This window comes from Chaetodon trifascialis, chromosome 5, assembly GCF_039877785.1.
Source record: "Chaetodon trifascialis isolate fChaTrf1 chromosome 5, fChaTrf1.hap1, whole genome shotgun sequence".
Lineage (NCBI taxonomy): Eukaryota > Metazoa > Chordata > Actinopteri > Chaetodontiformes > Chaetodontidae > Chaetodon > Chaetodon trifascialis.
In genome coordinates, this window is record NC_092060.1 from 5,280,715 (window position 1) to 5,294,708 (window position 13,994).

Here is a 13,994-nt window from a genome sequence, read left to right on the forward strand (position 1 = left end):
ACAGTGAGGTGGTTTGAATTTTCTAACCTCATTATCTGTGTTCATACCCTACAAAATAAAGTTCAACATAAAGAAAGTCACTCCACGTGCTTCACTGATTTTATGAGTTTGGGTGTTTGTAGCTGCTATCTCAAATGACTATCTAATAAAGACAGCGTAGTGTTGAGTGGTGAGATTGAAAAATAAAAGTTTCTGGAAATTGTAGCTGTACAAATACTTATTTAAGTATTTTCTAAGATGTTAGGATCAATAGTAAATATCTGAGACAAGATCTGAAAATGAAAAGCTGTTATGTGCTGTCAGTGCAGATGAAGTAAGATCACTGAAATAAAAGATAAGCATTTTAACAGAAATGCAAAATCTGTAGAATTTTGGATTTAGTGGATGCTTTTCAAATATCCGGTGATACAAAGGCGAGTATGCTTGAATTTGTCAAAGTTGTCGTAGAATTTATTTTTGTATGTATATTGTCCATAAAGAAATATTAGCTGGTTTCCTGCTAATGTTTGCAGGCAAATATCTAGAATTAAAAATCACGCTCCATGACCTAGGTAGGTAGGTTAGTAGCTACTAGAATACATATTAAATGTAGAGCAACAGGTTCAGATGAAAAACGTATTTAAGTCTGGCTCCCAAATCCCAAATATATGAGGTTAAAAGAAACAACGGTTGTGTGTTTAGTCGGATGACAGGCAGGCGGGGGGCGGGTCTGAGCAGCCTGACAGTCCGTACTCTGGGCATGAAAGCTCTTTGAAGCCACCTGCTGCCGTTCAGCAGGTTAATGGATAAACTTCTACCTGCTGAACCGACAGTGAAAGTAGTCTGCTGTCCGGAACACACACACACACACCCGGACATAACTGCTGTAAAGCTCTCTGGAATGAAAACAACAAGTTTTAGATTTCTGACATATTTAAGGCTGGTGTCACCACCGCAACTTTAGTTTTTGCACACAAAACGAGACCGAGCATCAAGCGGAGATAAAGTTTCACTCCACCTGAGCCTGACTTGGACTGGCCGGTGAACACCTGGACATGGACCGATACAGGTACTTCATTTTCCACCGGAAAAGCGTGCTCCTCTTCGGGCTCCTGCAGGTGGCTTGTGCGGGTCTTTGTGTGGTGTGTGGGTTCATGGACGCTGTTTTCCGCAAGGATACCCCGCTGAGTATCACCAGGACACCGGTGTGGGGAGGACTGGTGAGATATTGATCATCTATCAGAAACTCTTTCAATATTCAATCAATACGGGCTCGTTAAAGGACCGTCAGAATGTCTGGACTGTAGAGTCTCGTGTTGTTCTGTAAGGAAAATAATATTCAGTCAAATTTGGCGGCAGGTTTCCTCTTCATGTGTTCATCTTGGACCATGACGTGACACAAAGGCGTTGTCTTTAAGCAGCACTAAACGTCCAGAGTTTTGATCGGAGTCTGGTGTGAGAGCTGGACGCTTTCAGCTGCTGCTTCTGGCCTTTGTTCCTGCCTGTTGTCTGTCACTCAGGCCGCTCTCCCCTCCCTTTAGATCATGCTCTCTCCAGGTGTTATGGCGCTCTTTGCCTCTCAAAGGAAGAACCCAGTACTGGTAAGTGCCACAGAATTTATAATGTTTACAAAAAAAACCCTTGAAGCATTTTGATGGTAATCTAATTGCTTATCTGAGCAGATGTGTGCATAGACACATTAAGGCGCAGGGATGTTATGTCTAAGTATGGTCCACCATATTTTTCTCCCTAAGTTAACCTAAAACAAACATTAGTCATATTCCTCAACAAGTCATCTCTCTAACACCACCCTTACCTAACCTCAGCCCTCACCCCCTAACTTCAGCCATGGAGGTCAAGGCTGTAAGGAACATCATTTGAAGGGGAAACAGAGAATTTGACACTAAAGCCAGACATACTGGATTTTTGTGGCCGATATTGATGTTCGGGAGTTGCAAAATTCTTAAAACTTAACAAGCATCCCTTAGATTTTTGTGCTTTTTAAAAGAATTGTGACCAAAATCTAAACTGAGTAGAAAATTTGTTCCACAAGCGAAAAATCAAATTGTTAGTCCTGTCTGACAAATAAACTTTGTAATGTTCCCAAACGACCTCAAACCCAAACTGGCATCTCTGTCCTGACATTTCTCATTCCTCATTAGCTGACCTGCACACCAGCATTGATATATCTGCTCATGTATGGGTCTGGCTGATTGATCGGTCTTGCTCAGTTCCACACAAGCTGTTTCAGGAGAACTAGACCAGTGAGAGGTTTAAAGGAAGGGGCGATCACTCCCCTCAGCCCCCACTTCCATCATGGACTCAACTGGAATTAGGTCATAAAATGAGTCACTGTGGTAAATTATTGGATGGAGGCCTGAATTTTTAGACCAAAGGTCCTAGGTCCTAAGGTCTAAATACATTTCTCAACATTTTTCTTTGATATTTGTTCTCCATTACAACAGTTTAGTACAACAACAAGGTTTGGACTCATAGAAGGCACTGCTCATCTCTACGTGTTTCTAAAGTAAGGCTAGAATATTCTGATGGGATTACAGTCAGTACGTAATTGAATATAGGAATTAGATATAAGTGTCAGACAGAAAAGGGGAATACACACTCTCTCAGTCTGTCTTAAACACATTCATTATCACTGTCTTTTTCCAAACGTGTCTCGTCCCTGCAGGTGAGTGCGATGATGGTAGCAGCTGGACTCTCCTGTGTGGCTGCAGTGTTCATAGCAGGGTACTCCTGTCTGACGCTCACCTACGGGGAGGAGAATGAAGAGGTCTTCCACCATCACGACAGTCCTCAAGTGGTAATCATCACCACCACACACACACACACACACACACACACACACACACACATACAGGTTTCCTTTTGGTGTTGGTGATGAATTAGGTGGCAGCATTCCACTCAAGACAGAGCGTCAGGCCATTGGTATTGGATGGATACACGAAAGTACATGTCTGTCTGTCCATGTGTCCGTCTGTCCGTCTGTCTGTCTGTCTGCCTGCCTACCTGTCTGTCTGTCTGTCTGTCTGTCTGTCTGTCTGTCTGTCTGTCTGTCTGTCTGTCTGTCTTGGTACAGTCCTGGATTGCACACTGTAATGTGTGGGAAATGCAAGAACAGCATCACAGCTGTGACTGCTTCATCCATCTGTTACACTCTTTGTCTCTGCTCAGACGTTCGTGCTTCATCGGATGGTGAAGGGAGCCAATGCCACCATACTGCTGACCTGCACCGTCAGCCTGGTTCTATCCTGCCTCATCGCCTTCGTGGGCTGCCGTAGTCTTCCACGCTGTGGCTGCTATGATGCCAGAACTGGACTGGTAGGAAGAACACAGTCACCACAAATGGCTTTCAAATGAGCAAAACAATCTATGATGTTTTACATTTTGATGAACTGTATTGATCTTCGCTAAGCCCCACTTTTTGTGTTGTAGCTTTTTGTTCTCACGTGGCACATAGGCAGTTTCCTCTGATAATGGCAGCAGTTATTTTTGAAACAGTGGGTGTTTGATTTCAGACAGAGGCAGACAAAACCAGCCTCTGTCAGCCAACTGTGACTGCCGGCATGCATCGGTTGTAGCTACCTTGTTCGTTAAGATAATGTTAGCTGACTCATTTTAAAACTACAACCCTGGAAAGGTGTGTGAAACATGCATATGATGGCTACATCCATGTTATCATGGTGAAGGACTGTGAGGGAAGCTACATGTCTCATCCTCATCCTCGCCAGCTAATGATCCATGTAGAACACTTTCAGTTTCAAGCTCGTTAGCCTTGGTTCTGAAAAACAGTGGCTGTCTGAAGTTCAGATGTCATTTATTCCTAATAAAACTCTGTTCAGGTACTTACTTCACATTCTGATGTGAAATACATGCTTGGACAGGCAGAGTTAGATTTCTACTTCATTATTTCAAAGATTATGTTTAACTTTGAATGTTAGAAGAGAACCAGCTTTGAATGACGGGACTAACAATGTGACTGGCAAAAATAAATGCTATCTCTGGAGTGTAAACTTGCTCACCACAAAACCTGCTGCATTAACACTGTCTGTCAGAATGGGGTCTGTGAAAGCTGCTTGTTGAGGGTGAACTTAATTCACTTTGTCTTTGCAGCTCAAGATTCAGGTTGGCTTGTTTTTTTCGGTTATTTCCAACACTGAGTTCATCCCCACAAACTGACTTAAGAACACCGGCTCGCCTTTTACTTCAACAAAAAAATGATCTTTGGTCCATTTCTCTTTTGAAACAGGACACTCTGCATCTACTTTTGTTTCCTCGACAGTTTCCATGATGCATTGCTGTGATATCAACCGCTACATGCAGGTTGTGTTCAGGGACAACTCAGAAGAAAATGACAGTCTGTTTAATGTTAAAATTAATTGCTTTTTTGTATTTATGAATTTCCAGTGGGCCAGATCAAAGGCCTCATGGGCCGTACTCAGCCTGGAGGCGGCGGTTCCCCACCTCTGCCTTAAACTCTAATATAGTAGCATCCAGAATCAGTGGGATGACTGTATGCTCTGGTCCTAAACGGGCCTTTTTCTACCCCACAACATATTTTGTACCCTCACTAAATATTGTTTTTAGCTGATGATATGAGGCCAGCTGTGACTACTAAAGGGAAGGCAGGATTTGACGGTCACTGATGAGTAAAGGGTCGATAGCTGCTGTTACAGCCTGTGGTACAGTGTAACATTGCTGTCATGTAAGAAACTCCCCTTTGGTGGTTTTTAATACTTTGCCTCACTTGACTAAGAATAATTCCCTTCCATTCAAAAAAAGACATTATGTAGGTACGTGATATTATCTCCATGGATGTGATGTTTTTGTTTTTGTGTGTTACAGGAAACGCTGGTGCCTCAGTATGACCCAGGAGACACTGAGATGGTTTGTACTTGGCAAGGTAAAGTTTCTTTACACTAATCCTCACCACAGGTGCTGCTTTTATTTCTGTCTGGTAGTGACATAGCTTTTAGTCTGTCACTCTGTGATGTAGTTCTCATGAATGTCCAGCAGGTGGCGACGACAGTCTCTTCAACTCGCCTGCTCGGCCCACTGACCAGAGCACCGCTGAAGATGAGGAGCGTCCCTCCAAACTGCCCCCATACAGCAGACTGACCTGACACACGTCCACCCTGGAGAGGAGGGAGTGATGATGGAGTCCATTTCCTTAAATTGTGCCGACACTTTTTTTACTCTTATTTGTGGATGGACAGAGAGAAGGAAGGTTAGAGACAGATGAGGCGTTTCTGATCAGACTAAGCTCTTTGACCAAAGATTTCTGCCGCCGCTTGCCAAAGTTGATTACCTGTTTGTGAGACGTGAAGACTGAAGTGCTGTATTCCCTGCACGCTGTGTGAAAGTGACTTTTGTTCTCAGTGTATAAATTCCAAGACGTTTTAATGTGTATTTAAATAAATGAAACCCATCTGAGCTGTTTGAGCTGATCACCAAGTGACTTCCTAAAGAGATGAATCCACATTTTGAAATGTTCAAGGTAGTTTATTGCAAGGTTACACATGACACAACCTTTGCAACTACCACACCCCAGTACTTCCATTCATTATTCACTTTGTGAATTAATACCACTCTGTATTTTATTTTTTTTTCTTTCTGGGCATTTGCAATGACATACAGTTGCATTATTTGCTGTTCATGGCTGTAGTGAAGAAAAGTAAGGCAAAGGAAATCATAGTAGGCCCTGGTGTGAAGGTGGATGGAGGACATCTATCAAAAACAAAGGACACTTGAAGAACAAAGGAAAGCAGCAGCCAAATGTCCAACAAAGCACCCACGTGATGTCTTCACCGCTGTCACACTGCTGGCAAACCACAGAGCTGCAGATAACACAGCCAGCGTTCGTGCTCGGTCGTATTTCCATCCATGTGCATAGCCTCTGAGCAGTAAGTCCTGAGAGAAGGCCTTTTGGTTTGATTGATAGTCCACATCCTTCAAGGAGACATTAATGTGCAACGTAACCTGGGGTGACAGACGGAGCAGCCACAGGACCAGCTGTAGCCACAACAAACATCCACACCCACTGAAACTCAATGCTGCAGACTAACACGACACACGAAGGAAACAATGTCAGCTGTTATCATACAATGGTGTTTGCAGGACATGCTGGATAGTGTAGCACGAGCTTACATACGGGTGGTGAGTGTAGGCATCCATGAACATGTGGAGGTGCACACTGCAAAGCCTTACACACTTTGAGAGGTATGTGTTTTCACTGTTTGATACACTGGCTAGCCTACACAGCACGAGACCTCTAAATCTGCCTATTCTGCAGCCTTTCATGTACAGAGGAGATAATGAGAAACGAGGCAAAGACAATTCTCTTGAAATTCCATGTCCAAGTTACTTCCAGCTTCCCTTTGTGTCCTTTATCATCAGGCTAACAGACATTCCCCCATCGCTGAGTGCATGAATGAGCAGAAGTCACACTGCAGGTGTGATTTCATCGCATGCTGCCTGTATGCAGCGTTAGCTCTGGAGCTGAATGCTAACAGGCTGAGCTGATCAAAAGTGATCAAAGATGCTCTACAACAAAAGATCAGCCATTACAAGCTGCACCAACAGTGTGAGATGGTTTACACTTCCTGTCTCCTAAGTGGGCACAGCGGTCTCTCCCACCCATCGCCACTGGCCATTTCTAACACTGCTGCATTACTGATGGACTCCTGCTTGTCCGTGTCAGAACAACACAACACCAGAAGAAGAATAAGCCATAGTCAGAGCTCATGCTCACTTCTCTCACAGGAGTCAACAGACGTCCTACAGGGGCGGGTCAGTGACACAGACACAGGAAAAGACTCTCTCACTTTGGGCTGGGTCATTTGTTCCTCCCTCAGATTTTATCACCGTTTTGTTGAATAAAGTGTTAATTAAGAGAAAACATGCAGTGTGCTAACCTGCAGCTAACAGTCAGTTAGCATGCACACCCTGTCTCATAACTGTCTGCAAACTGTTGCTCTTTTGTGGGGCTGTTTATAGTTTGGCTCATCCAAAGGTTATCAAGTGACATCTGCAGTCCTGTTCTGTCCACCTGACAAACATTTAGCTGCAGTTTGGTCTCTACCGACGTGCGGCTCTTTAGCTTCTAAAAGCTCCACGTCTGACCGTGTGTGTCGACCGTCTGCTGCTGAACAGGTGCCGTGCAGCCGGTTTTAAAGCTCTTTCCCTGGAAACAGCTGCCTGCTGCTGCAGCCGAAAACCAGACTGGTTAAATAAGAAGCTGAAACTCACTACAAAGCTCTGTGAAGCCAAGAGGAGCCGCAGGTTCAGGTGATGGCTCGCTGCAGGTTCATCACAATGAGCCACCCCTCTCTCGTTATCACAGTCATGATGCACTGCTCTGATAAACATATCGATTACAGGGACTTTTTGTTGGGGAAATCAATCCATGGCATCTTCAATTTGATGGTTCAGTGCTGAATCCATCTGTGGCACTAATGTCATGAATCAACCCTCTGTGTCCTGACACCTGCTCCTGTAAAAATCACAACCATGAAGGGACATAAACTAGTGAGAGAAAGTGAGAAAATGCCTAGCAAAGATCTGCAGCTGCTGCTGTGATGAGTGACTCCTTCATTATTTTATCAAACGTTTCTTTCTTCTCCTGCTTGCCCCCATCAGCTGTTCACCCAACCTGACTGGACCAACCAAATCAGATTGTTAGCAAGTACTTTCAGATGAATCACCCTGACTCGAGCCTTGATTACCAACCTGGACAAAACAGGCAACTAACCCTCGGGCCCCAGAGGCCACTGGATCACTGCTTTTCTGTTCTGTTTGTTTGGAAATATGAAGAACTAAAAGAATTTCCACTGAGAGAAGGGCTTTAAGCTGGGTCCTGCTTCAAAATCTAGTTTTGAGACCTTAATAATACAATTCAGAGACTGGGAGGAAAAGGGGCTCAGAAGTTTTGAATAGAAGCCCCCAATCATACGATGCAGACTACCCATAACTCACTCAGCTGAGCCTGTCTGACCTTTCCACATCAGCCCAAAGTTATACAGAGAGTAAATAACAAAAACACACTAATTGAGTATTCCCTTATGATTCTAAGTAATGAAGTGTGAATGTGAAGGAATAACGTCCCTCAAGATGTCACGCACATCTTTTTAAGAATCGAGGTTTCCAATCTTTGGATTTAAAGCAGCCACACTTAAACTGGAAGCAGCCACTACGGAGCAGCATCTTTAAGAGTGAGTCCACTTTGTTTACATCTAAATGCTTGTCAACACTATTCAACCGACTGACAGCCGTTCGTGATGTCGCACGATAAATTTAGCAGTGTACTAACACAGGCTAGCTCGCAAACATGAGTATGACTGAGGCAGGTTTCAACGTGTATCATAGTATCGGCTATGCAAATGCTTTTTCAGTGAAGACAAACACAAGAGGAGGGTGGCGAAAATAACACAAACACCTTTGAATATAATGTGGTCAGAAAAAGATTTCCACAAACGACGGCCTAAAAATTGAGCAGTGAAACCTCCATGAGGGCCCCCACACAAACCCGGATGACGTGGCACAGAGTGTATTAGAACGCGTTCGTTCACTGTGTCCACCTGAAGAAAAGTCTGCCCTGCCATCTGCTCATGGAAAAGCTGCTTTGTAAAGAAAGAAATTTCCCTCCCTAAAGTCCCTCATGTATTAACGCCACTGTGCTGCCATGTTTTCTGTCCACGAGGACAAGTGAACTGAAACTGAAGATTTTTGGCCCCTTGTTAATTTTGATAATTGATCATTTTCACAAACCAGCAATCAGTTTTGGCGTTCAGAAACATCGATCATACTGTAAATATTACCACAAAACCATTTCAAGTCATTCATAAAGTTACACATGAGCATTGGTGAAAATGCATCCTCTTCTAATGGAGACATTCATCTATGTGTTGTGCTGATTATGAAGCCATTTTTCTTGAACCATGCTTTCTTTCTCAACCTCCACTCTCTCCTCCACTCCCTCCGTCTCCAGTCTCCTCTTTCTTGTGCAGCCTCAGGCTGAAGTTGTCTCCTGCTTTCCCTCCATTTTTCTCCATCAGCAGCTGCTGCAGCCCCAGCTCCTGACCCCGTCGCCCCCGTCATCCCTCCCCCTGCCCAGGGTGATGGTGCCCCCTGAACTCTCGGGCGGCTGGCTCAATATCAGAGGCTTCTGAGACTTCAGCTTGTGGGCCACCGTCATAAAAATAGCCTCAACGTGGTCACTGTTCCCTCTGCCATAGTTTCCATCTCCCTGGCTGTTGGGGTTCTTTGCAGAGGTCTCAAACAGGGGCATGGAGTGGGCGTCTGCGAACTGCTGCGCCACGTCTGTGCCCACTTGGATGGAGTCTTGGAGGTCGCACTTGTTTCCAACCAGGATCCTGGGCACCTCTGTGCCCAGTGCATGCTGCTTGCACTCCTCAATCCAGGCTGGGAGGCTGCGGAAGCTGGCAGCGTTGGTAACATCGTAGACGAAGACAACTGCGTGCACATTGCGGTAATAGTGCTGCACCATGGACTTCCTGAAGCGCTCCTGACCTGCAGTGTCCCACAGCTGGATCTGTGGGGGACAGTAAGGAAATTGATCAGCTGAAATGGATGAAATCCTGAACCAAAAATGAATCAATTTATCTAAAAATATTGTGTGTGTATTCAAAGACTGATACGTATATCTTCCTCTTCTGTGCCACAGAGCTGCACTGTTGTTGCTTAGAAGCTATTAAAAACCCATCAACAAGCCACGATGTTGTGTTGTATGACAACACGATGTTGGTTTTGGTCTTTTTTCATGGGATTTGTTGACATTGTTGGCAATATAGAATAACTAAAAAACTTCAAACCAAACTCCATTCAAAAATGTGTCAATTTAAATAAAACTGTTCCACATGGACTAAACTTAGACTGAAGCAGTCCTGAAATGTATCTGAGGGCTATTTTACTTTATTCAAAAACGTCTGTTTACTCATCAGTGGGACTCCCACACAGCATGTGAACATGATTTTATGAGTGCTGCTGTTTTAGCAGGCTAGAGAAAGCTACCGTGATGATGTCATCAGGGTTATTTCACATCGAATAAAGACTACTGGGGGCATTAAGTTTGGATGGGGGCATTTACCTGGCAGGGGGAGTCTAATTTTAGATGCCAAAAAGGTGTACTATGGGAACTGTAGAATATATCAAGCTTAGCTGGACTTGAACTATTCTTTTGTTTAATGTGTCTCTTGCAGGCTTCCTTACTTTGCTTAAGTGCTCATGTGGGCTTATAAGAAGGGTTAGGTGTCATTTGCCCACTGCTGCTTACAGTTAAAAGTGGTCATCAGGGGCCAGCGGTCATTGGACCAGAGGGAAAATGGGACAAGTTCCCTCGTTTCCTGCCATGCCCTTGAGCAAGGCACTTAAAACCCATTGTAATGGCACTGCTCAGTGGTCCAGACAAGACCGCTGATAAACAGGCAACACGAATAGCTGTGAGCCCCCATCTGTCCCTGCTCTCCCCTCCCTCTTCGATATATCTACGTTTCACTGTGTTTCAGAGTTGAATGACCATGTACTCCATGGACAGGAGAAACACAGAGGTACATCTGCACCTTGATTTTCTCGCCATCAATCTCGACCAGCCTCTCCCTGAAGTCCACCCCGATCGTGGCCTCGGTCTTGTCGGGGAACTTCCCGGCACAGAAGCGGTAGGTGAGGCAGGTCTTCCCGACACCGGAGTCCCCGATTACGATGATTTTGAAAATACGGGTCCGTGGCGGCGGAAGAGTCGAGCTCGTCAGAGAGCCGGAGAATTCAACCGACGACCCGCTCTCCGCCATATCAGGCCGACAGGCTGGATGCTCAGCAGGGAAAACCGTCTGACGTTACCGTCAAGCTACTGCCGCTGCTCGCTGAAGGAGATGCGTCGATAGAAAGCTTCCGCGACACCAACTACCGTTCTCTGTCGCAATTCAAAGACATGTGTGAAGATAACAGAGCATTTATTCGACGTTAAGATATTGTCAATACACATATAGCTTATTTAGCTAGACCAAGTGCATCCCAGTCAACGCTCCCAGTCCACATATGCGTAGCCACGTACAATGTTGTCGAAAGAAATCCTTTCTCGCGAGATTAATGCAATGTCGCATTCATAGTCCCGTGGGAAAGAACGTTAAGTCGAGCTTCACTAAAATGAACCGTTTTCCCCAACTCGGGGGATGGGAAGTACTGCTCACCTCACTTTTAAATTGGTAGTAACAGAGTATTATTCGCTTCAGTTCACATTGCTTAATACCACTTTCCATGTTCGCTACTGCTTTCAGGTGGTCATTTAACAGGGTAACGTCCAAATTCTGATATTCAACTGTTTCACAAAGTAAACAGACCTTGATGTCACATGTTGGCGTTGTTATGGAAGTCATCCCTTTAGATTCAGTCACGTTTCTGGACTAGTAGTTGGCAGATGAACAACGGAATCTGCCATCTACTGTTAAGTCCAGAAACGTGACTGAATCTAAAGGGATGACTTCCATACTGACAGGTAGACCGTCTACCTGTCAGTTTTTAATCATGGCTACACATTTTATTGTACTGGAAATTCTGTTTATTAATAACCACACATGCATCCACGTCTTTCTGTGATTTTTATGATCATGCATCTTAGAGACATTTGCTATTGTTCTGGTTCTTTGGCCTTGGGGTATTACTCTCCTCAGGGCACAACTCTGTTGGAGAAAAAGTAGAGGGATGACTATTAATGCACAATAAAACAGTCAAATGAATCCATCAGTTCACCATGCTTATTATTGATTGAACTGCTGTCACTCAGTATCCAGCACTATAAGCAGTGGTAGACAAACCTGCTTGTTTGTGGCTTTCTCCTTGTCTGGCAACAGCTTTGTCTTTGCTGTAAAAAAGACCAGATAAAAATGAGATAAAAGGGATATCATCTGTCAGTTATTTCTGGATGATTCCCAGAAGTGGTGAATGTAACTGTCTTAGATTCTGGACCTTTAAGCGCCACTATCAGAGCCCTTACACACTGTGTTAGCACAGAGAAAGAAACAAAGAAAGTGAGACAGAGTCTTTCTTACTTTAGAAAAATAGGAAAGGGCCACTTTTTCCGTTACGGCTACTAATGGTGTAGTGCATCATCAGACAGTCATCACAGGTCTTCAGGAAATACGCCTCAACTGTGGAATTATGATCTGAGAGGAGAGGGAAATAGAGAAGGGAGAGGTGGAGATAAACTTGTGCACTGCTCTGAGACAGCATATCCCAATACCATTATACTCATCTACCATGGAAGAGGAGCCTCTGCAAAATCCACCTGTCAAGTTTGGGCACCAACAATACTGTTATCTCTGTTAGCAAGATTTACTTTCCCTCTTCAGTCACTCCTTATTCATTGAAATGATGTACAATGGTGAATGAAATGCCAAGGAGCGAACAGAAATGCCAATAAAGGGAAGCTGAGAGAGGCTATTTGTTGGCAGCTAGCTCACCAACTAGCCCTGTGTGGTTACTGGTATAAGCCTGTATATATATCTACACATTTAAAACATTTAAATATGCTAACTTCTGGACTTACTTGATATTTGATTGACTTACAGGTATTGACTTTGATTGAATTTCCTACCACAGTGAAATTGACTGAAAAGTGGTTGCAGCTCTCATTTCTGGGGATACAAAAGAAACAAAAGGTAGCACAATTTCTGCCTTCGAACTCATCAAACTAAGGTTAAGGTAGAGAGTGTGTTCAGTGGTTTTGCAGTATGTGTATGGACCCACAGCAGGACTTACCCACTGAACAAGACAAGAGTTGAACAAATGTTCAGTGATTTAAACTGTCCAGTTAAAGAGTCCAGCGGCATAAATCTCAATCATTGTGGTGTGTGTGCACTAGCTTCATTTCCTTTCTCACAATTATCCATAAATGGATGTCATCATCATGTTTATGTGACAGGTAAGGCATATGCATGGCTTTTGTGTGCTACACATTGTTTTTGTACATCTGGGTATGATGTTCTCTTCCTTGGATTTTCTTTGGGTGAAGTCTGACTTTCTGTCACAGGTGGTCAGCCATGTACACCAGAAAAACAGACAACTGATCACATGAACACAATGCACATTGTTATTTACCAATACTTACGTCATGGCTACCTGCTTGCAATTGATTATCTGGTTATTCTCTAAAGAGATGAATTCAACGTGCGAGCTGCTGGAATTTTTCACTGCCCATTTGAGGTGGTCATGGCTGCTCAAAATGTAGACTTCATGCACGATCCACTTCCCGAAGATCTAAGACAAAGTAATGCTGGCTTTACACCTCTGCTGTTGAAAGATGATTGTATGCTGGCCTGTGCTGCACCAGCCTGCATTGAAGGACATCATAGTGGGAATCTTGCATCAGCAAAACGCTAACCCTCACTCTCTACAGAGTGTCAACAATCCTTCATGACTTCAACAGCAGCCTTCCTGTGTGCTTGCTGTGGATTTGACTACACTGTAGAGAGAGAGCAAGGGGAAAACGTGAGTCTTCTGAGAATGTACATATTAACTGTTGCAGACAATACTGCAGAGGAGATTCATGCTGCTAGAATTTATTGTCATTTTCTCCACACATAATATTCACTACAGAGGGTAACGACATTTCTTCAGTGTACACAATGGGAACAAATGATAAAAAAGACATAAAACAAGTATAAAGATGTATAGTATAGCAGTGGAGCTAACCGTGTTAAAGGCCCACGCCTGGTTAATAAATGTGTCAAGCTTTTGTTGGGCTGACACCTTCTGGTCATTGGTCACTTTATAATCCATTATTTTCAGGGGTGAGAGAGACATATGTAGACCTGGTACATTTTAATTTTAAGTGATAAGCTATATTGTGTGAGATGCAACACTGCTCATGAACAAGGTAATACTCAAATGTATTTCACTCAACAGATTTGTTTCTCTTTTAATGATCGTATGGTAGACTGAAGACTTTTAAGACAGGAAGTCAAAACACCCGTTTTCACAACTTCAAA

The 13,994-nt window shown here is 43.8% G+C and overlaps 2 protein-coding genes across 3 annotated transcripts; one reads left to right on the forward strand and one right to left on the reverse strand.

The window, feature by feature from the left end:
- Window positions 1-1,034: 1,034 nt before the first annotated feature.
- Window positions 1,035-5,211, forward strand: LOC139331561 (uncharacterized). 2 transcript variants are annotated; one of them, XM_070963066.1, is made up of 6 exons: window positions 1,035-1,199; window positions 1,521-1,580; window positions 2,666-2,797; window positions 3,169-3,315; window positions 4,840-4,897; window positions 5,008-5,211. In XM_070963066.1, the coding sequence occupies exons 1-6, from the start codon at window positions 1,035-1,037 to the stop codon at window positions 5,115-5,117; spliced, it is 672 nt and encodes a 223-aa protein (XP_070819167.1). In that variant the 3' UTR covers window positions 5,118-5,211. The 2 variants fall into 2 exon arrangements, with proteins under 2 accessions (XP_070819167.1, XP_070819168.1); XM_070963067.1 differs by having other exon boundaries at window positions 5,011-5,211.
- A 264-nt stretch (window positions 5,212-5,475) lies between these two features.
- Window positions 5,476-11,068, reverse strand: rab33ba (RAB33B, member RAS oncogene family a). Its single transcript, XM_070963065.1, has 2 exons — window positions 10,572-11,068; window positions 5,476-9,544 (listed from the first exon to the last, which is right to left on the reverse strand). The coding sequence occupies exons 1-2, from the start codon at window positions 10,797-10,799 to the stop codon at window positions 9,044-9,046; spliced, it is 729 nt and encodes a 242-aa protein (XP_070819166.1). The 5' UTR covers window positions 10,800-11,068; the 3' UTR covers window positions 5,476-9,043.
- Between the last annotated feature and the right edge of the window lie 2,926 nt (window positions 11,069-13,994).